The sequence below is a fragment of the Stenella coeruleoalba genome (assembly GCF_951394435.1).
Source record: "Stenella coeruleoalba genome assembly, chromosome: 12".
NCBI lineage: Eukaryota > Metazoa > Chordata > Mammalia > Artiodactyla > Delphinidae > Stenella > Stenella coeruleoalba.
In genome coordinates this window covers 43085058-43108448 of record NC_137158.1, presented here as the reverse complement: position 1 = coordinate 43108448, position 23391 = coordinate 43085058, and the positions used below count along the sequence as shown (strand labels likewise).

The window sequence follows — 23391 nt, the reverse complement described above, 5'->3', positions numbered from 1 at the left end:
GTTATAACAAAAAGACTCAGTCTCACTTCCCCCAGAAAATTAGTGGCTCACACAGGATGGATATTCATGCCTCTCTCATGTTACACTCAAGATCAGAGCTTTAGGGTGGTTGAAGCTGTGCTCCACAAGGCCTTCCAGGGCCCAGGTTCCTTCTGTCCTACTGCTCTGCCATTCCCTGGTGGGTTGCCATCCTCTGCCTGGTTAATGCCAGTTTACCGGCACCACATCCACTTTCCAGCCCACAGGAAATGGGAAAGACAATGGAGGGCAACCCAGTCTTTCTTAAGGAATGCAAGAGTTGAGTGTATAGCATCCACTGTCAACCAGTTGGCCAGAATTAAGTGACATGGCCACACATAGCTGCAAGGGAGTCTGAAAATTTTAGTCTTCAGCCTAAAACTCTGTTACTTTGGAAGAAGTGGGGTGGATTTGGTGGCACAGCTACAAGTCTGCCACACCCCTCACCAGCTTTTATCCTGTCAGTAGGATACTACTACTCATTTATTTTCAGTCATGTGGATTTGGGCCTCTGTCCCTTCAGGCCCAGGGCAACCCTATCTGACACCAGAATCCTGCAAGCTCTCAGAAAAAGGGAAGATAAACAGCTGTGCTGTCATCATTAAGGAGATAACCTCAAGTTCAATTACTCTGCAAGACAACACTCTGAGAAAAATCATAATCTGCCTCATGTATATGCCAAGCAAAAAGTCACTACTGAATTGCTTTACCATAAATTTTATAATAGCGTTTATAAAATGTTTGCTGGGATATAAACCAAGTCTTCCCTTTTTGGATTTGTTAACATACATCTGACTGGATTTCACCTGCCAAGTAGGTCATCAGCAAGTGATCTAGCCCACATAACCCATGTTCCTCCCATATAAAGTGGCCACAATTTGTCATCCCAAATACTGTTTTTATGGCTGCTGGGGAAAGCATCACTGACTGCCTTCAGTGGACTCCGTGTTCTCCTCTTCCTGCTTGTTATCTCCCTCCTTTAATTTCCTTGTGTCTGTGTTGGTACTCAGCTTGTGTTCATGAGTGAGACCTCTTGAGAAGGCTTCACTGGAGCAGGTACCACATAATCAACCAGCCTGGGCCCCCCAGGGGTAAGGAATGTAAACTCAAGGGAAGGCAGAGACTGTCCTCATTTCCTTTAGGCGAGGAGGTGGTGGGAGGAGGCTGCCTAGAGGCGGTTGGCCTCTCTGCTCCCTTTGTCCCCGTCATCACTGTCACAGTGGTTCCTTGTCCCGGTAGAGGCCGGGGAATTAGAGAGGGGTCAGTTTTCTGACAGCTACTTTATCAGCATTCACACCAAAACAGCTGCTGAGAAGCTTTGAAATTCTAAACCACTGCAAGGGATGCAAAAGTTATGACTGCTGGTGTCGCTGATTCCTTGCACCTTGAGAAAGTGCCAACATAAAGATCCAGGGGAGGAGGGACCAGGCTTCATGTCCTGCTTCAAAGAAAAGGCGTCAGCCTCAGTTCCAAAAACAATGCAAATGGCCCCAACACCAAATTCTCAGGGCAATAGATTTTGATGGGCTCTGACTTCATAACCAGATAAGTAATCGGTGGAAAGCGGAGGCGCGATCAACACAAACATGAGCTCAAGGGCAAAAAGAAGAACAAAAATATGCTTATTCAGAGTCCATTCTGTTTCTTTAAAGCAATGGATCTTCTTGGCTGGAACTGGTGAATTAAAGGAAAAAAGAATTCACTGGTTTTTTAAAGCAGGAGGCCGCATTTGCAGAATCATCTGGCAAGGAACCTCTGTAGAGACTGGAAAGATTGGCAGAGCTGGTTCTTGTCCGGCCTTGGAGAGTGAACCCCCTCGGCTTTCATTCTCTGCGTTGGTGGGGAGGGGGTGTTGATGACGCCTTGTGCGTCACAACAGCCGCTTTGTGCTAATGTGTCTTCTTGTGGCTCCGCCAGGTGACAGCCTGACCCTTGGGCCCTTGGCCTTTTAAGCGCAGAAAGCCAGTCTCTGCCACTCTGGCCCAGATGTGACACTGACTTTCCCATTTCACTTTGCTGGTTCACGAATAGAAGCCCACATTTTTGTTTTTATTTCTGTTTTTCTGTGGTTGTTTTTATAGAACAGAGCCAAGGAGAGTGGAAAGAGGCTTAACTCTAAAGATCTACATTAGGAAGAAACATCTTTGTCGCATCTTTTGTGTTTCTGAAAAACTTCAGGTTGAATAAACCAGTGCTGGTTACTATTCCATGCCCCGCTTGGATTGCCCCAGATTCTAGGGATTGTGGCTCAAAAGTCAAAGCATCAGAAGGCCAGGCTGAACGTCCCAAAAGGAAAGGGTGAAGGCAACAAGATGAAAATGAGAGCAAAATACAGAATTTTTCTGCCTGGTGCCCTAAATAGGTCCCTTTGCCTGTAACAGGCATCCAAAGAACAACAGTACTTTGCTTCATCCTCCACCCCTTCTTAGAGTCGTGCCAATGTGGGGTCTTCAGGCCCTCACTTACAGAGAGGTCCTCAGTAACCAGAGCTCCTTGGTTGCATTTCAAGGGTGACCTGAACGAGTACTGTCATCCTGGGTTTACTGGGTTTCCCCAGGTACCTAGGAACATGGGGCCCAGAGATTCTCAAGAACCCACTAACCCAGCCACCCCATTCCTGATTCTATTATCCCAGGTTCTGCCACTTGCCACCTACATGGTCCTCTGAGTTGATTATATATCACAGCTTTGCTTAATCTGTGCCCCTAATTAGATTTTTATTGGGGGTTCTATGTGCTTTCGCCACTCACTCTCAGCTCTGCTCCCTCACTGCCTCTTCCCAGCACAGATGTGATGAAAACACACTCAGAAGTCTCTCTGTCCTTTGGTACCTTTAATCTTGACACCTTCTGGAAGGAGAGGTTGCCTCTTAACAGGCTTGGGAATCAATCACTTTCTCTACCTCTCTTAATTTTTCAGTTCACAATGCATACTTCATCATTGTGTGGTTGCTATCAACTTATATACAAATTAAGTCAGTAATTGATAAGATTAAAAGGACCTTTCTTATTAACAAGTAAAGGTGATTTAGTCTCATTTTTAAAACTGGTGGATTCAGTATAGAAAATCTGAGAAATAAAGAAACAGAGAAGGAAGAACATCATTCATAGCATTATCCCCTACATACCACCAGCAAGCATCATGGTATCTTTCCTTCCAAAGAATTTGCTAGGCATTTGTTATATACTTGCAATCATGTGATCCTTCTTAGTATAACAGGAAAATATTATAATATTTTCCATTAATTATAATATTAATGAAAAATATTATAATATTTCCATATTACTAATAATTTTTTGTAAGTATAAGTTTCAGCTTGTGCTTAACTTTACATTATGGCCTTACAATATGCTTAGCCGTTGCCTTCTTAAATAATTAGCATATTTATAATTTTTCAAATTATAAATAACACTTCATAGGATCTCTTCATGTGTCTTTTTTTTTTTAAGTCTCTAGCACAGATTTAGAGGTTAAAGAGCAGACCCATTTTTAAGATTTTTTGATAATATTGAAGTTGGTTTACAAAAAGTTATACGTTAATTCCTGCTTCTACCAGCAGTGTATGAGAATAGTCATCACTATTGGGCAAACATCTTTTTAAATGTTTGTTAATTTAGAAGTGAAAGTATCTCACTAATCTAAATTGTGTTTCTTTGATTACCACTGAAGGGAAATATATTTCACAAGCTGTTTTTTACTTTCTTTGAATTGCCAATTCACATGCTTTCCCATTTACCTAATCTTAGAGTTTTCTTATCTATATAAATTCCTTATGTGTTAAAATGTTAACCCAAGAGAATTGAAAGCATATGTCCACACCAAAGCTTGTTCATGAATGTTTACAGCAGCACTATTTATAATAGCCAAGAAGTGGAAACAAACCACATGTCTATCAGCTGATGATTGGTAAGCAATAAGTGATATATCCATTCAATCGAATACTTTTCAGCCATAAAAAGGAATGAAGTACTAAGTCACGCTACAAACTGAATGAATCCTGAAAATGTTACGCCAAGCAAAAGTAGCCAGTCAAAAAATCCATGTATTACATGATTCCATTTATGTAAAATACTCAGGGAGCTTCAAGATGGCGGAAGAGTAAGATGCGGAGATCACCTTCCTCCCCACAGATACATCAGAAATACATCTACATGTGGAACAACTCCTACAGAACACCTACTGAACGCTGGCAGAAGACCTCAGACCTCCCAAAAGGCAAGAAACTCCCCCACGTACCTGGGTAGGGCAAAAGAAAAAAGAAAAAACAGAGACAAAAGAATAGGGACGGGACCTGCACCAGTGGGAGGGAGCCGTGAAGGAGGAAAGGTTTCCACACACTAGAAGCCCCTTCGCGGGCGGAGACGGCGGGTGGTGGAGGGGGGAAGCTTCAGAGCCCCTGAGCAGAGCGCAGCCACGGGGTACGGAGGGCAAAGCGGAGAGATTCCCACACAGAGGATCGGTGCCGACCAGCCCGAGAGGCTTGTCTGCTCACACGCCGGGACGGGCAGGGGCTGGGAGCTGAGGCTCGGGCTTCGGAGGTCGGATCCCAGGGAGAGGACTGGGGTTGGCTGCGTGATCACAGCCTGAAGGGGTTAGTGCGCCACAGCTAGCCAGGAGGGAGTCCGGGGAAAGTCTGGAGCTGCCGAAGAGACAAGAGACTTTTTCTTGCCTCTTTGTTTCCTGGGGCGCAAGGAGAGGGGATTAAGAGCACTGCTTAAACGAGCTCCAGAGATGGGCGCGAGCCGCAGCTCTCAGTGCGGACCCCAGAGATGGGCGTGAGACGCTAAGGCTGCTGCTGCCACCAAGAAGCCTGTGTGCGAGCACAGGTCACTATCCACACACCCCTTCCGGGGAGCCTGTGCAGCCCGCCAAGGCCAGGATCCCGTGATCCAGGGACAACTGCCCCGGGAGAACGCACGGCACGCCGCAGGCTGGTGCAACGTCACGCTGGCCTCTGCGGCCGCAGGCTCACCCCGCATCCGTACCGCTCCCTCCCCCCAGCCTGAGTGAGCCAGAGCACCCGAATCAGCTGCTCCTTTAACCCTGTCCTGCTGAGTGAAGAACAGACGCCCTCAGGCGACCTACCTGCAGAGGCGGGACCAAATCCAAAGCTGAACCCCAGTAGCTGTGAGAACAAAGAAGAGAAAGGGAAATCTCTCCCAGCAGCCTCAGGAGCAGCGGATTAAATCTCCACAGTCAACCTGATGTACCCTGCATCTGTGGAATACCTGAATAGACAACGAATCATCCCAAATTGAAGAGGTGGACTTTGGGAGCAACAATATATATATATTTTCCCTTTTTCTCTTTTTGTGAGTGTGTATGTGTATGCTTCTGTGTGGGATTTTGCCTCAATGCCTTTGCTTTTACCATTTGTCCTAGGGTTCTGTCTGTCTGGTTTTTTTTGTTTGTTTTTTTTTTTTTACTTTTTAAAATTTTTTTCTTCATTATTATTTTTTATTTTAATTATTTTATTTTATTTTATACCCTTCCTTTCTTCCTTCCTCCCTCCCTCCCTTCCTTCCTTTTCTCCCTTTTATTCTGAGCCGTGTGGATGATAGGCTCTTGGTGCTCCAGCCAGGCGTCAGGGCTGTGCCTCTGAGGTGGGAGAGCCAAGTTCAGGACACTGGTCCACAAGAGACCTCCCAGCTCCACATAACATCAAATGGTGAAAATCTCCGAGAGATCGTCATCTGGACACCAAGACCCAGCTCCACTCAACAACCAGCAAGCTACAGTGCTGGACACCCTATGCCAAACAACTAGCAAGACAGGAACACAACCCCATCCATTAGCAGAGAGGCTGCCTAAAATCATAATAAGGCCACAGACACCCCAAAACACACCACCAGATGTGGACCTGCCCACCAGAAAGACAAGATCCAGCTTCATCCACCAGAACACAGGCACTAGTCCCCTGCACCAGAAAGCCTACACAACCCACTGAACCAACCTTAGCCACTGGGGACAGACACCAAAAACAACAGGAACTATGGACCTGCAGCCTGTGAAAAGGAGACCCCAAACACAGTAAGTTAAGCAAAATGAGAAGGCACAGAAACACATAGCAGATGAAGGAGCAAGGCAAAAACCCACCAGACCTAACAAATGAAGAGGAAATAGGCAGTCTACCTGAAAAACAATTCAGAATAATAATAGTAAAGATGATCCAAAATCTTGGAAATAGAATGGAGAAAATACAGGAAACGTTTAACAAGGACCTAGAAGAACTAAAGAGCAAACAAACAGTGATGAACAACACAAAATATGAAATTTAAAATTCTCTAGAAGGGATCAATAGCACAGTAACTGAGGCAGAAGAACGGATAAGTGACCTGGAAGATAAAATAGTGGAAATAACTACTGCAGAGCAGAATAAAGAAAAAAGAATGAAAAGAACTGAGGACAGTCTCGGTGACCTCTGGGACAACATTAAATGCAACAACATTCACATTATAGGGGTTCCAGAAGAAGAAGAGAAAAAGAAAGGGACTGAGAAAATATTTAAAGAGATTATAGTTGAAAACTTCCCTAATATGGAAAAGGAAATAGTTACTCAAGTCCAGGAGCACAGAGAGTCCCATACAGGATAAATCCAAGGAGTAATATGCCAAGACACATATTAATCAAACTGTCAAAAATTAAATACAAAGAAAACATATTAAAAGCAGCAAGGGAAAAAAAACAAATAACACACAAGGGTATCCCCATAAGGTTAACAGCTGATCTTTCAGCAGAAACTCTGCAAGCCAGAAGGGACTGGCAGGACATATTTAAAGTGATGAAGGAGAAAAACGTGCAACCAAGATTACTCGACCCAGCAAGGACCTCATTCAGATTTGATGGAGAAATTAAAACCTTTACAGACAAACAAAAGCTGAGAGTTCAGCACCACCAAACCAGCTTTACAACTGCTAAAGGAAATTCTGTAGGCAAGAAACACAAGAGAAGGAAAAGACCTACAATGACAAACCCAAAACAATTAAGAAAATGGGAATAGGAACATACATATCAATAATTACCTTAAATGTAAATGGACTAAATGCTCCCACCAAAAGACACAGATTGGCTGAATGGATACAAAAACAAGACCCATATATTTGCTGTCTACAAGAGACCCACTTCAGACCTAGAGACACATACAAACTGAAAGTAAGGGGATGGAAAAAGATATTTCATGCAAATGGAAACCAGAAGAAAGCTGGAGTAGCAATTCTCATATGAGACAAAATAGACTTTAAAATAAAGACTATTTGAAGAGACAAAGAAGGACACTACATAATGATCAAGGGATCGATCCAAGAAGATATAACAATTGTAAATATTTATGCACCCAACATAGGAGCACCTCAATACATAAGGCAAATACTAACAGCCATAAAAGGGGAAATCAACAGTAACACATTCATAGTAGGGGACTTTAACACCCCACTTTCACCAATGGACAGATCATCCAAAATGAAAATAAATAAGGAAACACAAGCTTTAAATGATACATTAAACAAGATGGATTTAATTGATATTTATAGGACATTCCATCCAAAACAACAGAATACACATTTTTCTCAAGTGCTCATGGAACATTCTCCAGGATAGCTCATATCTTGGGTCACAAATCAAGCCTTGGTAAATTTAAGAAAATTGAAATTGTATCAAGTATCTTTTCCGACCACAACGCTATGAGACTAGATATCAATTACAGGAAAAGATCTGTAAGAAATACAAACACATGGAGGCTAAACAACACACTACTTAATAACCAAGAGATCACTGAAGAAATCAACGAGGAAATCAAAAAATACCTAGAAACAAATGACAATGGAGACACGACGACCCAAAACCTGTGGGATGCAGCAAAAGCAGTTCTAAGAGGGAAGTTTATAGCAATACAAGCCTGACTTAAGAAACAGGAAACATCTCGAATAAAAAGCTAACCTTGCACCTAAAGCAATTAGAGAAAGAAGAACAAAAAAAAACCCCAAAGTTAGCAGAAGGAAAGAAATCATAAAAATCAGATCAGAAATAAATGAAAAAGAAATGAAGGAAATGATAGCAAAGATCAGTAAAACTAAAAGCTGGTTCTTTGAGAAGATAAACAAAATTGATAAACCATTAGCCAGACTCATCAAGAAAAAAAGGGAGAGGACTCAAATCAATAGAATTAGAAATGAAAAAGGAGAAGTAACAGTTGATACTGCAGAAATACAAAGGATCATGAGAGATTACTACAAGCAACTCTGTGCCAATAAAATGGACAACCTGGAAGAAATGGACAAATTCTTAGAATGCACAACCTGCCGACACTGAACCAGGAAGAAATAGAAAATATGAACAGACCAATCACAAACACTGAAATTGAAACTGTGATTAAAAATCTTCCAACAAACAAAAGCCCAGGACCAGATGGCTTCATAGGTGAAGTCTATCAAACATTTAGAGAAGAGCTAACACCTATCCTTCTCAAACTCTTCCAAACTATAGCAGAGGGAGGAACACTCCCAAACTCATTCTATGAGGCCACCATCACCCTGATACCAAAACCAAACAAAGATGTCACAAAGAAAACTACAGGCCAACATCACTGATGAACATAGATGCAAAAATCCTCAACAAAATACTAGCAAACAGAATCCAACAACACATTAAAAGGATCATACATCATGATCATACACCATGATCATACACCATGATCATACACCATGATAAACTGGGTTTATCCTAGGAATGCAAGAATTCTTCAATATATGCAAATCAATCAGTGTGATACACCATATTAACAGATTGAAGGAGAAAAACCATATGATCATTGCAATAGATGCAGAGAAAGCTTTCAACAAAATTCAACACCCATTTATGATAAAAACCCTCCAGAAAGTAAGCATAGAGGGAACGTTCCTCAACATAACAAAGGCCATATATGACAAACCCACAGCCAACATCGTCCTCCATGGTGAAAAACTGAAGCCATTTCCACTAAGATCAGGAACAAGACAAGGTTGCCCACTCTCACCACTCTTATTCAACATAGTTTTGGAAGTTTTAGCCACAGCAATCAGAGAAGAAAAAGAAATAAAAGGAATCCAAATCGGGAAAGAAGAAGTAAAGCTGTCACTGTTTGCAGATGACATGGTACTATACATAGAGAATTCTAAAGATGCTACCAGAAAGCTACTAGAGCTAATCAATGAATTTGGTAAAGTAGCAGATACAAAATTGATGCACAGTAATCTCTAGCATTCCTATACACTAATGATGAAAAATCTGAAAGTGAAATAAAGAAAACACTCCCGTTTACCACTGCAACAAAAAGAATAAAATATCTAGGAATAAACTTACCTAAGGAATCAAAAGACCTGTATGCAGAAAATTATAAGACACTGATGAAAGAAATTAAAGATGATACAAACAGGTGGAGAGATATACCATGTTCTTGGATTGGAAGAATCAACATTGTGAAAATAACTCTACTACCCAAAGCAATCTACAGATTCAATGCAATCCCTATCAAACTACCACTGGCATTTTTCACAGAACTAGAACAAAAACTTTCACAATTTGTATGGAAACACAAAAGACCCCGAATAGCCAAAGCAATCTTGAGAATGAAAAACGGAGCTGGAGGAATCAGGCTCCCTGACTTCAGACTATACTACAAATCTACAGTAATCAAGACAGTATGGTACTGGCACAAAAACAGAAATATAGATCAATGGAACAGGATAGAAAGCCCAGAGATAAACCTACACATATTTGGTCACCTTATCTTTGATAAAGGAGGCAAGGATATACAGTGGGGAAAAGACAGCCTCTTCAATAAGTGGTGCTTGGGAAACTGGACAGCTACATGTAAAAGAATGAAATTAGAACACTCCCTAACAGCATACACAAAAATAAGCTCAAAATGGATTAAAGACCTAAATGTAAGGCCACAGACTATCAAACTCTTAGGGGAAAACATAGGCAGGACACTCTATGACATAAATCACAGCAAGATCCTTTTTGACCCACCTCCTAGAGAAATGGAAATAAAAACAAAAATAAACAAATGGAACCTAATGAAACCTCAAAGTTGCTGCACAGCAAAGGAAACCATAAACAAGACAAGAAGACAACCCTCAGAATGGGAGAAAACATTTGCAAACGAAGCAACTGACAAAGGATTAATCTCCAGAATTTACAAGCAGCTCATGCAGCTCAATATCAAAAAAACAAACAAACCAATCCAAAAATGAGCAGAAGACCTAAATAGACATTTCTCCAAAGAAGATATACAGATTGCCAACAAACACATGAAAGAATGCTCAACATCATTAATCATTAGAGAAATGCAAACCAAAACTATATTGAGATATCATCTCACACTGGTCAGAATGGCCATCATCAAAAAATCTACAAACAGTAAATGCTGCAGAGGGTGTGGAGAAAAGGGAACCCTCTTGTACTGTTTGTGAGAATGCAAATTGATACAGCCACTATGGAGAACAGTATGGAAGTTCCTTAAAAAACTACAAATAGAACTACCATATTATCCAGCAATCCCACTACTGGGCATATACCCTGAGAAAACCATAATTCAAAAAGAGTAATGTACCAGCATGTTCATTGCAGCTCTGTTTACAATAGCCAGGACATGGAAGCAACCTAAGTGTCCATCGACAGATGAATGGATAAAGAAGATGTGGCACATATATACAATGGAATATTACTCAGCCATTAAAAAAAATGAAACTGAGTTAGTTGTAGTGAGGTGGATGGACCTACAGTCTGTCACACAGAGTGAAGTAAGTCAGAAGGAGAATAACAAATACTGTATGCTAACACATATATATGGAATCTAAAAAAAAAAAAAAAGTGGTCATGCAGAACCTAGGGCAAGACGAGAATAAAGACACAGACCTACTAGAGAATGGACTTGAGGATATGGGGAGGGGGAAGAGTAAGCCGGGACAAAGTGAGAGAGTGGCATGGACATATGTACACTACCAAATGTAAAATAGATAGCTAATGGGAAGCAGCCGCATAGCACAGGGAGATCAGCTCGGTGCTTTGTGACCACCTAGAGGGGTGGGATAGGGATGGTGAGAGGGAGGGGGAGATGCAAGGGGGAAGAGATATGGGGATATATGTATATGTATAACTGATTCACTTAACAAAGTGAATATAACAATAAAGCAGAAACTAACACACCATTGTAAAGCAATTACACGCCAATAAAGATGTTAAAAATAAAATACTCAGAATAGGCAAATCCACAGAGACATAAAGTAGATTCGTGGTTGCCAGGGGCTAGGCTGAGAATGTGATGGGAAGTAACTGCTTAATGGGTACAGGTTTCTTTTGGAGTGATGAAAATGTTCTGGAATTAGATAGTGGTAATGGTTTCCTTTGCAAATATATTAAAAAACCACTAAAGTATATACTTTAAGAGGGTGATTTTATGGAATATGAATTATATCTCAATAAAAATAGATAAAATTTTAAAATGCTAACCACAGGGAACTTTTCTAAGGTCCAAAAAGGGGTGGGGGAAGGCCTGAAGAACAATCAGTGCCCTAATTCTCTCTGGACTCTTTGTTTGGCATAGACAGTTAAAATACATCTTTATTTTTATCGCCATTTCACTCTTGTCTTAACCTTGACATCCAAAGTGAAGCGAATGTAAGAAGAAAATGTTCTTCGCTCCTTTTGGAGCATTTCCACAGTTTGGTATTAAAACCTCATTTGCCCACTTGGGTTTGGGACTGGTTCCAGCAGTTAGTTGACTGCAGTGTTAAATCTCACCACTGGGGTTTGATGCTTCCATTTCTTTTTTATTAGGTGCTTGTGGGTCCCTGGGCATTGGGGCACGGAAAGTTGTGCAGAGGGAAAGAGAACTGCCGGAGTGTGAGCTGCTGCCTTGCAGCCTGGGGGGTCATTTGAACAGGAGAAGCTGGAGAGTGGAAGCCAACAAATATTCTAGGTGCCAGGAATGTGGCTTTTTCTTAAAGTAATGTGACATTTTAAGAGTGATTTCTATTAGTTCGGTTCCCTTGCTGTGCGGTGTGGAACAAGGTCCGTCCTCCTCACCCTCCAGAGCGTCTTTGCAAAGCCATGTGTAAAGGATCGAATGGGTCCAACTCCACTTATTATTTCTGAAGCAAAGTTTTGACTTGATTTTTAAATAGGCTCTGGTTCTCCCATTGCTGCATGTGGCTAGTGTCTACATTGTAGATACTCCTGCTTTTACATCAGCCTTCTTACCCCAAAGGTATAATATTTTATCACCTGTGTTTGTGGGGGGCTCTTCCTCTCAGGGCTCCACCAAGAGTAGAAATCTGTTATTTTTGTGCTTGGAGGAAGCATTTACATGTATAGCTCAGTTTACGCAGTAAACGTGTTCCAGAAAGTTTATATGATGTAAAGCACATCATGTTTTCAGTGCAGTAGGACAGCTCACTTTTACATCAAGGAACCCAGTGCTAACTCCTTCGTGGTGCATATAAATACCCCGCCACATCTAGGAAGTATCAGGAAACTAAGGGCTGCTTTAATGGCATTGGCTAAACGTTCATTAAGATGCCAAACCACATCAGGGAAGCTGGTGACTCACCACGCCTGGCATGGTCCCAGCACCCCTGCAGAGCCCACTGTCTTAGGGGGTATGGGCCGTGAATGTGGAGCAGTGGGGCCCAGTCCCTGAAATCAGGGCCTTTGTTAGTCATGCACATGAGGTTGGGTTCTTCGGAGTCAGGGGTCTTCTCCACAGGTCTCTCCCTCCACACCTCCTATCCTCGCGCCCACACCCTTGTGTGGACTAGCCAGGATTCCACGGAGCAGGAGGCAAGGCTAGTGTAGAGGCGCCATGTGCTGGCCGTGAAATCAGTCTGTCTGGCTCCAAATCCCATCTCCACCCCTGACTGAGCTGTGAACAAATTCCCAAACCTCTCTGTTCCTCCGTTGTAAAATGAGGGGAAATAGCAATCCCACGTCTTAGGACTGTCATGAGAATTTAGTGAGACAACATGTTCCAGTACATAGCACAGCGCCTGGCTTGGAGTGAGCTTTCATTTGATATTGGTCATCACTGCTGAGATTGGAGCCTTCATCTCTGTGGTGCCTCATCCCACCAAGAGATGTTTTTGTTTTCTATTGCTGTGTAACAAATTACGACAAACTTAGTGACTTAAACAACACCCATTTATCAGCTCACAGTTCTGAGTCACAAGTCCGGGCACAGTGTGGCTGGGCTCTTACGCAAGGCTGAATTCAGTGTATTGACTGACAGCGTTCTCATCTGGAAGCTTGACTAGGGAAGAATTCATTTCCCAGTTTCTTTGGGTTCTTGACCCAACTCATTTCCTTGTGGTTGTGGGACTGAGGTCTCTGTTTCTTTGCTTTCTGCCAGCTGGGAGCTGTTCTCAGCTCCTAGAGGCCACCCACATAGCCCCCTCTGTCTTCAAAGCCAGCAGTGGAGACTATCCCTCCCGTGGAATGCCTCTTACACTTTGAATCTGCTCCTCTGGAAAGAGCCTATCCCTTTCAAGGGCTCACCTCATGAAGTCAGGTCCATCTAGGATAATCCCTCTTCTGTTAAAGTCAACTGTGCCAAAGAAGATAACCTAATCACAGGAGCGCTGATCCCATCGTCCACAAGTCCCAGGGATTATCCAGGGCTTATCCACTGGAGGTGGGAAACTTGGGCACACCTTAGAGATCTGCCTACTGCACCACCTTTTCAGCAAGGCGCGTACTTCACGCCTTCCTTCCAGTTGGCAGCAAAAAGGATTTTCCCTCACTGGCAGAGTCCTGTGTGCTCTTTTTTCATAGCTGAGCTGGGGCCACTGGCTGGACCCAACACCAGTGCTGTGCGTGGTTCAGGCCTCAAGTATTTACATCTCTCAAGTGTCATCCCAGCTGCGACCTTTTCCCTGCTTCAGGGCCTTGGGGAGTGTTTGTGCTTCAAAGAGGGTCCAGCCTGCTTTCTCTCCAGTCATCCCTGGCACCTCTGCCCTGGCTGTCCCCAGAAGACAGCACTGCCCGCACTCCCTGTGGGGTGTCAGAACCCAGGGTCCCACAAAGAGAAAAGCCACATTGTAAAGGACTGAAAATGCTAAAACATTGGGGTGACAGATGCTGTGGCCCAACTACCATTGCTACCAGTGAGGCCCTCCTCTGTCTCTAAATGTCCTGCTTCTGGTAGTTATGTGGGGAAAATTAAGGAAAGCCTTCCCTAAACTTTCAAGGGATTAGTTTTCCCTATCGAGAACATAGCAAAATACCTCAGGTTGACTCTTGTGGGTATTTCTGATTTTACAAGAATCGGGAGTCCCCTGCCGTGAATCTTCTGTGCTGAAGTCGACACATTTCTGATGTGTCTCTGCCACATCGTATCCTTTTGCCTCATGCTATTACTATTGACTGGAAAAGGGTGTTTGCTCGTTAAACCGCCAGTTTTTGCTTTTCTCCCAGAGAAGTGTGTGAAACTGTGCAGTCTATCTACAGTTCAGCTTTCAATACTTTTCCAGCTGTCCCCATCTGGGTTGCTTGTGTTTGGTTTCTAGGTTCTTAGTTCAGTTCCCTTTCTCGTTCTTTTCCTTTCATTGTGATACCTGCCCAGGTAAAGTAGAGACCAGCTAAAGGGATAGTGAATGACAGCCCTAGGAAACATGCCACATCAGAGCACAGGCCAGTGTGGCTTCACCATCACTCTCCAGAGTCTGGGCTGTTGGGAGCAAGGATGCCACTTATGCTGGAGGGCTCTTCACTTCTCCACACCCACCTAGGCTGGTTTCTGAGGCATCGTGCTTACACTGCTGAGATTAAAGTTATTTGTTGTCAGTTTCACCTTCCTCCTCCTGCCATCCCATTTATGTGTCTCAAGAGAAAGTAATTTGCTTTTGCAGAAGACTGCCAGTGGCCTTTTTCCTTTTCTGGTACCTAGCTCTCTCACACACCTAAAATCTCACAAGTCCTGCGATGTTATAACCTGGGCATACAGATGTTGCTTTATTGATTGGCATATGAGGAAATGTGAGCGTATCTGTGTTGAATGTGCGTCTAGCAGACCAGACTGGGGTCTGTGGCATCAGTGGAGGGAATGTACGTTTGACCAGACTCATTCTGGATCGAAGTAGCCTATGCCCAGAGTAGCAGATAGATTCCATCCTTCATGTCAGCTTCAGTCAACCACTCAAGGGCTATGTGAAGCGGGATTCTGAGGCCACACGTGGTGTAGCACCAGAAGGCGCTGTGATGGATTGATGACGTCCATCATGCCCGCTCACAGGAAGGGGACGTGGCAATCCTTGAATGATTCTCTTTGGCAATTTCTGCCCGAGTTGCTTAATGCTCTTGTGTCACATATGAGAAAATTAAGGAAATTTTAAGTAAATCAGGTTTTACTTACATAGTAGAAACAGAGCCCTTCCGTTTACAGAAGAATTGGAGAATAGGGGGCTTCACCACAAGAACAGGGTCCTGCTGGTCACAGTGCTGTGCATCAGTTTTTCTAGGCATAGCAAAGCACAGAGGACGATGGTCATGAGGTCATGATGTATGATTTACTGATCAGAGTCCCTCCAGGGCCCCACTTTCAAGTGGCGTTATTCACCGTTTCCCAGTGCCCCACGGATCTTGAGCAAATGTATTAGTGCATTATATGTTCATGATGGACCCACAGCACAGGCCATAAAAGCCACACCACAGAACTGTACGTAATAAGGATGTTTTTATTTTAACCCGAATGCTCAGAACTTTGCTTCGTGGCAAGGAGCCCAAAGTCACACTGAGTACAACTCATATAGCATCTTCTGATTCTTTCATCAGGAAATGGTTAGTCTGACCACCTCAAGTGGGAGGAAGAAGACCACAAGTTCGTATACAGATATTTTCATTGTGATTAAGTTTTAATGACCGAGCCCACATTTACTGATTTATTTCATTTTCTTCATGTTTGTCAGTGAAGTGAAGAGAGTACACAAGATCTGTGCAGAAACATTCCTTACTCAAAATGGTACACACACAAAGTGGTATAAAAGAGAATTGTTTTCTCCAAAATGATTCTGATAGAGTTTGGGTTTTTTGCATTTACTCATTTAACACATATTTTTTGAGCTTCTACTGTGTTCCAGGCACTGTTCTGGACACTGGAGATGCAATGATGGAACAAAAACTGAAAAATAATCGCTGCCTGCAAGGAGCTTACTATTTGTTTCCTTCCATTATTTCATAGAATTATATAAAAGCTGTTAGGCATTTATTACAGTGGTAATACGTTTTTTAGTAGATTTTTGAAAGATTATTCTTTTCTTAGTTTGGTTAGATGTAGGGTCCTGTTTTCAGTAAGTTTCTGATGTAGGGTTTTGTTTTGATGGAATTGGAAGGGTAGTTTGTACTGAGAGTTCTCATTGGTTTTAGATTCTTGCCTCTATCACAAGGAACAACCTTCTAGAGAAAAAAAACAGCATTCTGTCCATTCTTTAAGCTGCCGTTTTCTCCCTAGCATGCCCATTCTCCTAAGGAAGGCAATCACATGCATATAAGGGAAACAGCACTTAAACTGTTTCAAAGATATAACTATAATTCTTTTCCTCTTCATAAATCAGGATTTCTTGACCTTGACACATTTACATTCGGGGCAAGGTGATTCTTGGTAGTTAGAGGCTGTCCCGTTCATTGTAGGATGTTTAGCAGCGTCCTTGGCCTCTTGCCACCGGGTGCCAGCAGTACCCCTTACCCTCAGGCTGTGACAACCAAATATGTCCCTTGGTCATGGGCAGCAAAGTCACCCCCAGCTGAGAACCACTGATATAAATGATGTGATTCTGTGATTCAGGTCTCACATCCTCTAACTAAAGCAGATCAGTGAAATTCCTGAAAAGAGGACCTGGGACAAGCAGTGTCTTCTGTTGGCCTTTGTAAGACGCTCAGGACAGTGTTCCGCCAGGGAAGAGTTAATGTGAAGTGAGCAAGATATTTACCAGTCTTATGAAGCGACACCAACAACAAATGGTGAAACTCCTTCAGTCAGTCATGCCTTGGAGATATTTTGCATTTCCTATTGGAAACTTGTTAAAATCATATTCATTTACCGTAAGTTAGAGAGCATGTTGGACACAGTACACTGTAAGTTAATCTGGAATGATTTACGCGTAAATGTGTTCCAGATTTGGTGAGCTCAGCTCAAGCAGCAGGCGGCTCGTTTCCAAACATTTCCATTCTCAGCTAACGAGATTAAATTCAGTAAGTATTTATTGAAACATGTAATGTGAGAGGGCTTTAAACAGTCTGATATTGCTTCCATGACCCCGGCCAGCAGGAAAGCAGTGCTCTGAACAGTACCTCCCAAGAGTCTCCGTATCTGATGTGGCAACCCCATTTTGGTTTGCAAGATACATAGAGAAACTGGCTCTTTTCATTTCCCTTCACCACCTCAAGTCCCTTCCCATCTTGTACCAGCTGTGTTCTCCCCAGTGAATACATGTAATCACACATGATGTCATGTATTTCTTATTTGGTTCTTTGGTCCCAAATGGGCCACTTTTCAGAATTTTGGCAGGGACATCCATTGCATGTCCTACCTCCCTGCTGTCAGCTGGACAGGGTATTACAGGACATTGCAGTCCAAAGTGGGGTCATTTAACCAACTCACCTTCCATTTCTGAATCTTCTTCACTTCTCACACATGCCAATAGATTCAAAACACAGGGCACACTGCTGATAAAAATTATTGGAAGAAGAGTTGGCCTTGATGCAGAGAGAAAGAAAGGGTGAAAGAGAAACAGTGGGCTAGAGAATCTTCACTCATTCAATTGCTCTTTATTGAGCACCTGCTATGTGCCAGGCATTGGCTATATAGCTATGACAAAAACGGACAGAGCCCTGCTTTCCTGGAACTCGCAGTCTATTGAGCAATGAGACAAGTGGACAGGCCATGTTTTAATATGGCGCAATAGATGCCGTAATGAGGGAAGTCAAGATATCATGGGAGCACTTAGGAAGAGCACCGCCCCAGCCTGGGGGATGGCAGGGAAATCAGAGAAGGCTTTGCAGAGGAAGTGGTGTCTTGACTGAGACGTGAAGGATATATTGTGTATCAAAGAGGAGGGGGCAAAAAGTGTTCAAAGCCATGTTCCAAAGACGAAAGGTGAGTGGGAAAAATAGAACCTTTGACGAACTGAGAAGTTAGGCAAGTTTGGATAGCAGAGTGTGAGACAGGAAGATTGAAGAGTAAGCACAGAGGAGCCAGCAAGGATGTGCTTCAGGATTCTGACTTGAGCACCTTGGTGGTACCATTTACTGAGACCAGCGCAGAAGAAGTAGGTTTGGTTTGAAGGAGGCTGGGGTGAATGACTCAAGTTTGAATTCACCACTAATTCTAGAACATGGGAATGAGTTTTTAAATGTTTCTGAAAGATGTCAAAAGCTAATGGAAATTTGAAAAGTTAATTAGCAGGTTTAAATGATGTTGTTACTGTAGGCTATCGTGACATCCTGCAAATATACTCAGACCTCTTAGTTTCGGCCAATTGTATTTTTTTTCATCCAGTAATTATTTCTTAATTTTGATACTTACCATCATCTTATTGCTTAAAATTTACCAAATGTGTGCCTGAAGAATGGGTACCCAGGAATGAAGAAGTACAGTGAGCTGTTCAGGGGCTGTCTTCTGGCTTTTCCAACACTCCTGCACCCTGTTCTTTAGATTTCCTTTGCCATGATGGAAGTTTTTATTCTAAGATTGCATGCACTCATGTTTGAAAGCTTACACTACTTTTTAGGGTGACTAGAGAAAAGCATAAGTTAGTATTATTGGACTCTCTTTAGGCAGGTGTGTGATATTACAGAAGTGTAAGGGTGCAGACCTCATGCGAGGAAAAATGCTGCATGGTGAACATCGTACTCTGTGTTGATCCCATTGCCCGGAGCATCTGGGGAATAAATGTGATTGTCAAGTGAAAGGCACTGACATTGCTTCCAGCCGTCAACCGTAGCCACTGCTTTTCATGCCCCTCTAGGCCTGAAATATCCAACAGTGAGCTTTATAAACGATTCCTCTTTAATAGTCAAGCAACCCAGCCACTAGGGGGCGTCCAAGTTCATGTGCCTCTTTTTGTTTGTTTGTTTTCAACAGGAGTTTAGATAATGGGCTGTGTGCAATGTAAGGATAAAGAAGCAACAAAACTGACGGAGGAGAGGGATGGCAGCCTGAACCAGAGCTCCGGGTACCGCTATGGCACAGACCCCACTCCTCAGCACTACCCCAGCTTCGGCGTGACCTCCATCCCAAACTACAACAACTTCCACGCAGCCGGGGGCCAAGGACTCACCGTCTTTGGGGGTGTGAACTCTTCGTCTCATACTGGGACCTTGCGAACGAGAGGAGGAACAGGTCAGGATTAAGCTGCTCTTAAATCTTTTGGCAGTTGAACGTTTGTGCTCCTTTGAGGATTCAACATTTAAGTTTTTAATCACTGTCTGCCTAGCCACTACCAGATAAGGGGCTGGTAAAAATGCTGAAGGTTGATGGACAAATCTAGGTGCTGGCAACAGTGGTGCAGGGGACCCCAGTAGCTGCTCTGTGAGAATCCTGCAAGGGTTACGAGAGACAACCTGCTGCTGAGTCACTTGAGGCCAGCAGGAGTCCCAGGACTGGATCTGAATATGGATGTTTTGAGTTCTCCCAATGTGAAAGCACTCCTTCCCCGCATCCCCCGGTTAAGAGCACTTACAGGATAGTGCTGCCCTTTCAGCTGCCTAGCCTCCAGCCTGCCTGTCGCTTCCCAGCTGGTGAGACCATTTGGCCACATTATTTTTTGGCCGTTTGTCTTCATTGATTCCTTCTCTGATGTTCCCATCATCTTCAATATGGCAGAGTTTATCAGCCCTCAGGTATTTTCATGTATCTTTTGTAGTTTAAAATCAAATCTTATGTATCCTTAAGGAATCTTCTCATATTTCTTTTAGGTTTCTTTCTCTTTCCCTAGGCTGTGTTTCACTGCCATGTGCATTTGCTGACTTAGCTAATAACTTTGTAAAGTATCTGGCCTACGTCCTCAGACATATGTTTTCTGAAATATTTGTAAGTTATCTCATGCATCCTTAGTCTTCCAAAGCCTCTCCCAGTATGTGAACCATGGTAACTAGATATTTGACATTATACGTTCCAAAATTGTCTTGTTTATTACAAAAGTTTTTAAAAATATACATCAACCATTATGCTGTCAGCTCATCTGGGAGCAGATGTCTTAAATAACAACCCATTGTGCCTTTTTACCTTGGGAGTTGGCACTACCAAGGCTTCAGCAGATGTTTTCTTCCCTCTCTACCCAACGGGACAGTATAGTTATATCAAGGGGACCTGACCCAGAGCTGTGGGCAATTAACTACTTCTGTTCTGCCAACACTTCACACTCTGCTCGGTAGAAAAAATATTTTATGTTCACCCTTATGTTATGGGGAATCTAGCTTTTCCTTTAAAGCAGGCCTTGCATGGGTGACTGAAGGCTGGGCACACTTACTCAGCCTTCCTGGGAGGCACCTGGAATGGAGGGCGGAAGGAAAGAGACCGTCAGGCAGTCTAGGGACGTCTGTCTCTGGAGGATGCTGGAGGACAAAAGGAGCCAGAAATGCCCCCAGCACACGTGCCCTTTGCCTGCTGGGAGAAGACAAGTACTTTGCCAGCCGGACTCTGAATTCTGCTGACACAGGCACTGACCTTGTGCGTTCACTCGTGAATGCTGGATATGAATCCTGTGTCTGCAGGTATCATTCATAAAGTCACTAGAGGGGGCTCCTTGCCTTGAACGTGTGGGTCTGTAACACCGTCAGGGACAGTGTTAGTATAAGAGGGCATCCGATCCCTTATGAGACGTGAAAGTTAAAACAATACTCGCAAATGTTGGTGGATTTTTCTGCCTGAATTATTTGGCTTTATCATATATGCACGTCTTTCTCCTCAACGTTGCTTTCAGTGCTCTAAGGCCAGGAACAGTGCCTGTGCATCCCTGTGACCTCCTTTGACTCTTCCCTCCGTCCCTAGAAGATAAAAACACCCTTTGACTCTTCCCTCCGTCCCTAGAAGATAAAAACACCCAGTGATTTCAGGATTCTGACTTGACTCTTCCCTCCGTCCCTAGAAGATAAAAACACCCAGTGAGCGATGCAGGGAGACAGTGGGCAAGTGGAAGTATCGTCCTCCTGTGCCTTGTCTTCCACACGGTGGAGCTTAGGATTGTTTTTAAATTCTGAACTGAAGGGAATCTGTTAACAGAGTATTAAATGAGGATAGGCATGGCCTTACAGGCTCCCACTCTGTTTTAAGCCAGTCTCCTTTCTAATTGTTCAAAGAAATCTTCGAAACGTTTTGCATTTTGTCAAATGAGCCCTGCTGCTTTGCATGGTCAGACCTTCTGCGTGCCATCCCTCCTGCAGGAAGTCCCGCTTGGGATGGGGTGGACAGTCAAGCCCCCTCTCTCCCTCCAGTTCTTGAATAGTCCCCAGGCACATCTGTTCCCTTGGAACTACCAACACAGCAAAACAGCAGCTTGGTGAAGCGCAGAACCTATGGTGTGCGTTCTTCAAGCCACATTAGGCACTTTGGGGTGTGTGGAAATCAAAATGAGAATCCAGAGAGCAGAGAAATGGGATGTATTTGTTATCAGTTGCTGCATAACAAATAATCACAAAACTTCGCAGCTTTAAAAGGATGCACGTTTACTGTCCCACAGTTTCTGTGGGTCAGAAATCTAGCAACAACTCAGCCGGGGCCTCTATTTCAGAGTCTCTCACAGGCTGCAGTCAAGGTGTGTTGGCTGGGCTGTGGTCCTCTCGCCGTCCATCCGAGAAGGGTCTGCTGCTGCCAAGTTCACGGCGTGTTGGCAGGACCCAGCTCCTCGTTGGCTGTTGGCCAGGGGCCACCCTCAGTTCTTTATCGCGTGGCCTCGCCAGCATGGCAGGTTGCTTCATCAGAGTGATCAAGCCAAAGTGGCAATCCAGACAGTCTGCTCGGAAGACAGAAGTCACCGTCTCTTGAAGTTGAAGCATAATCATTCACGGACATCCCATCACCTTTGCCATGTTCTGCTGGTTAGAAGCAAGTCACTGGGTTCAGCCACACTCAAAGGGAGGGGGTTGCACAAGGGCCTGAATACCAGGAGGTGAAAATCCCTGAGGGCTGGCTTAGGACTTCCTCCACATAGTAGGCAGAGTTCTAGGCCAAATGCAACACTGGACGTTCTTCAGTGTTGATGGTAAACCGCTGCAAGGCAGGAATGGCCTCTGTGGCGCGTCAGCCAGGTGAGGAAGAGTGAGGACAAGTCATGAGGGGAGGGGTGAGTCCACGGTGGAAGGAGAGCCAGAGAGAGGGAGTCCTGATGGCCTTGGCAGGTGCCAAGGGCAAGACATCCTCTGATGGGGTGAACATGTACGGAGAGGGTCTTCTCAGTGCCCGGGCTGCAGAAGGAGTTTCCTGTTACATTCCGTGTCCTGTTATGCCGAGGGAAAGCGTAGTCCGTTTTGCCCAGACCTGATGTGGGCTCCTGCACGGAGGAAGACGTGTGGGGTAAAGAGCGTCTGTAATTGCTGCAGAGCCCAGCAAATCTGAAGTATAATGTTGCTGCTGCCCCTTGGTTGTGGCCGTGATATCAATATCCATCTCTTCCCAAGGACTCATTCCAAGTGTACAGAGAGAAGTCCTTCAACTCTGGGTTTTAGTTGGATCAAATAATGCTTCCCCTACAAAGACCAAGGCATAAATTCAGCTTGTGACTCTAGTTTCACACAATTACAACACTGTATCATGTTATCAGTACTGATCAGATGTAAATTTTGAGAATGAGGTTTTAGTGAAGACTTAAATTTCTTGGAATTAATTTCCCCTGGTGTAATAGTCTCTCCCATTTTGATTTTGTTTTTGTCAGGAGTGACCCTGTTTGTGGCCCTGTACGATTATGAAGCACGGACGGAAGATGACCTGAGTTTTCACAAAGGAGAAAAATTTCAAATATTGAACAGCTCGTAAGTTTGGAGAGGGAGGGGGAAGCATGCACGCCTTTCAGACTGGGCAGCAGTTCTTGTGTTAGCAGTCTGCACCTTTTCAGATCTCTGAAATGCTAAGAGAACACTTGCTAATCAGTTCATTAATTCTCAGCCACTTAACTTGAGGAAAGAAGAGTGGATGAACCAGTGCGGTATTTTATGGCGCTGTATGTCCAGGGAGCTTTTTGGAAGATATCAGAGAAGCAGAGTCGATGGTTTTGGTTTTGGTTTAAAGGTTGTAAAAGCACCAGCCTCGCCCTCTACGAATCTAGTTTCAGATGATTGGCAGGAGGCTGGCCTGTCCACATTAGCCTCTCTTTGCCCGGAGATTTTCTTCACATTTCACATGTTGCCCTA

The 23391-nt window shown here is 43.7% G+C and overlaps 1 protein-coding gene across 4 annotated transcripts in view; it reads left to right on the top strand.

The window, feature by feature from the left end:
* Positions 1-23391, top strand: part of FYN (FYN proto-oncogene, Src family tyrosine kinase) — a 211801-nt gene that overhangs the window by 135491 nt on the left and 52919 nt on the right. For 3 of the 4 annotated variants that reach the window (XM_079939935.1, XM_079939932.1, XM_079939933.1), the window contains 2 exons: positions 19130-19387; positions 22917-23013. In XM_079939935.1, the coding sequence (XP_079796061.1) occupies positions 19141-19387; positions 22917-23013 (344 nt within the window). In that variant the 5' untranslated portion in view covers positions 19130-19140. Of the gene's footprint in view, positions 1-4110; positions 4234-19129; positions 19388-22916; positions 23014-23391 lie in introns of those variants that run through there. The other variant, XM_079939934.1, reaches the window with a different exon arrangement.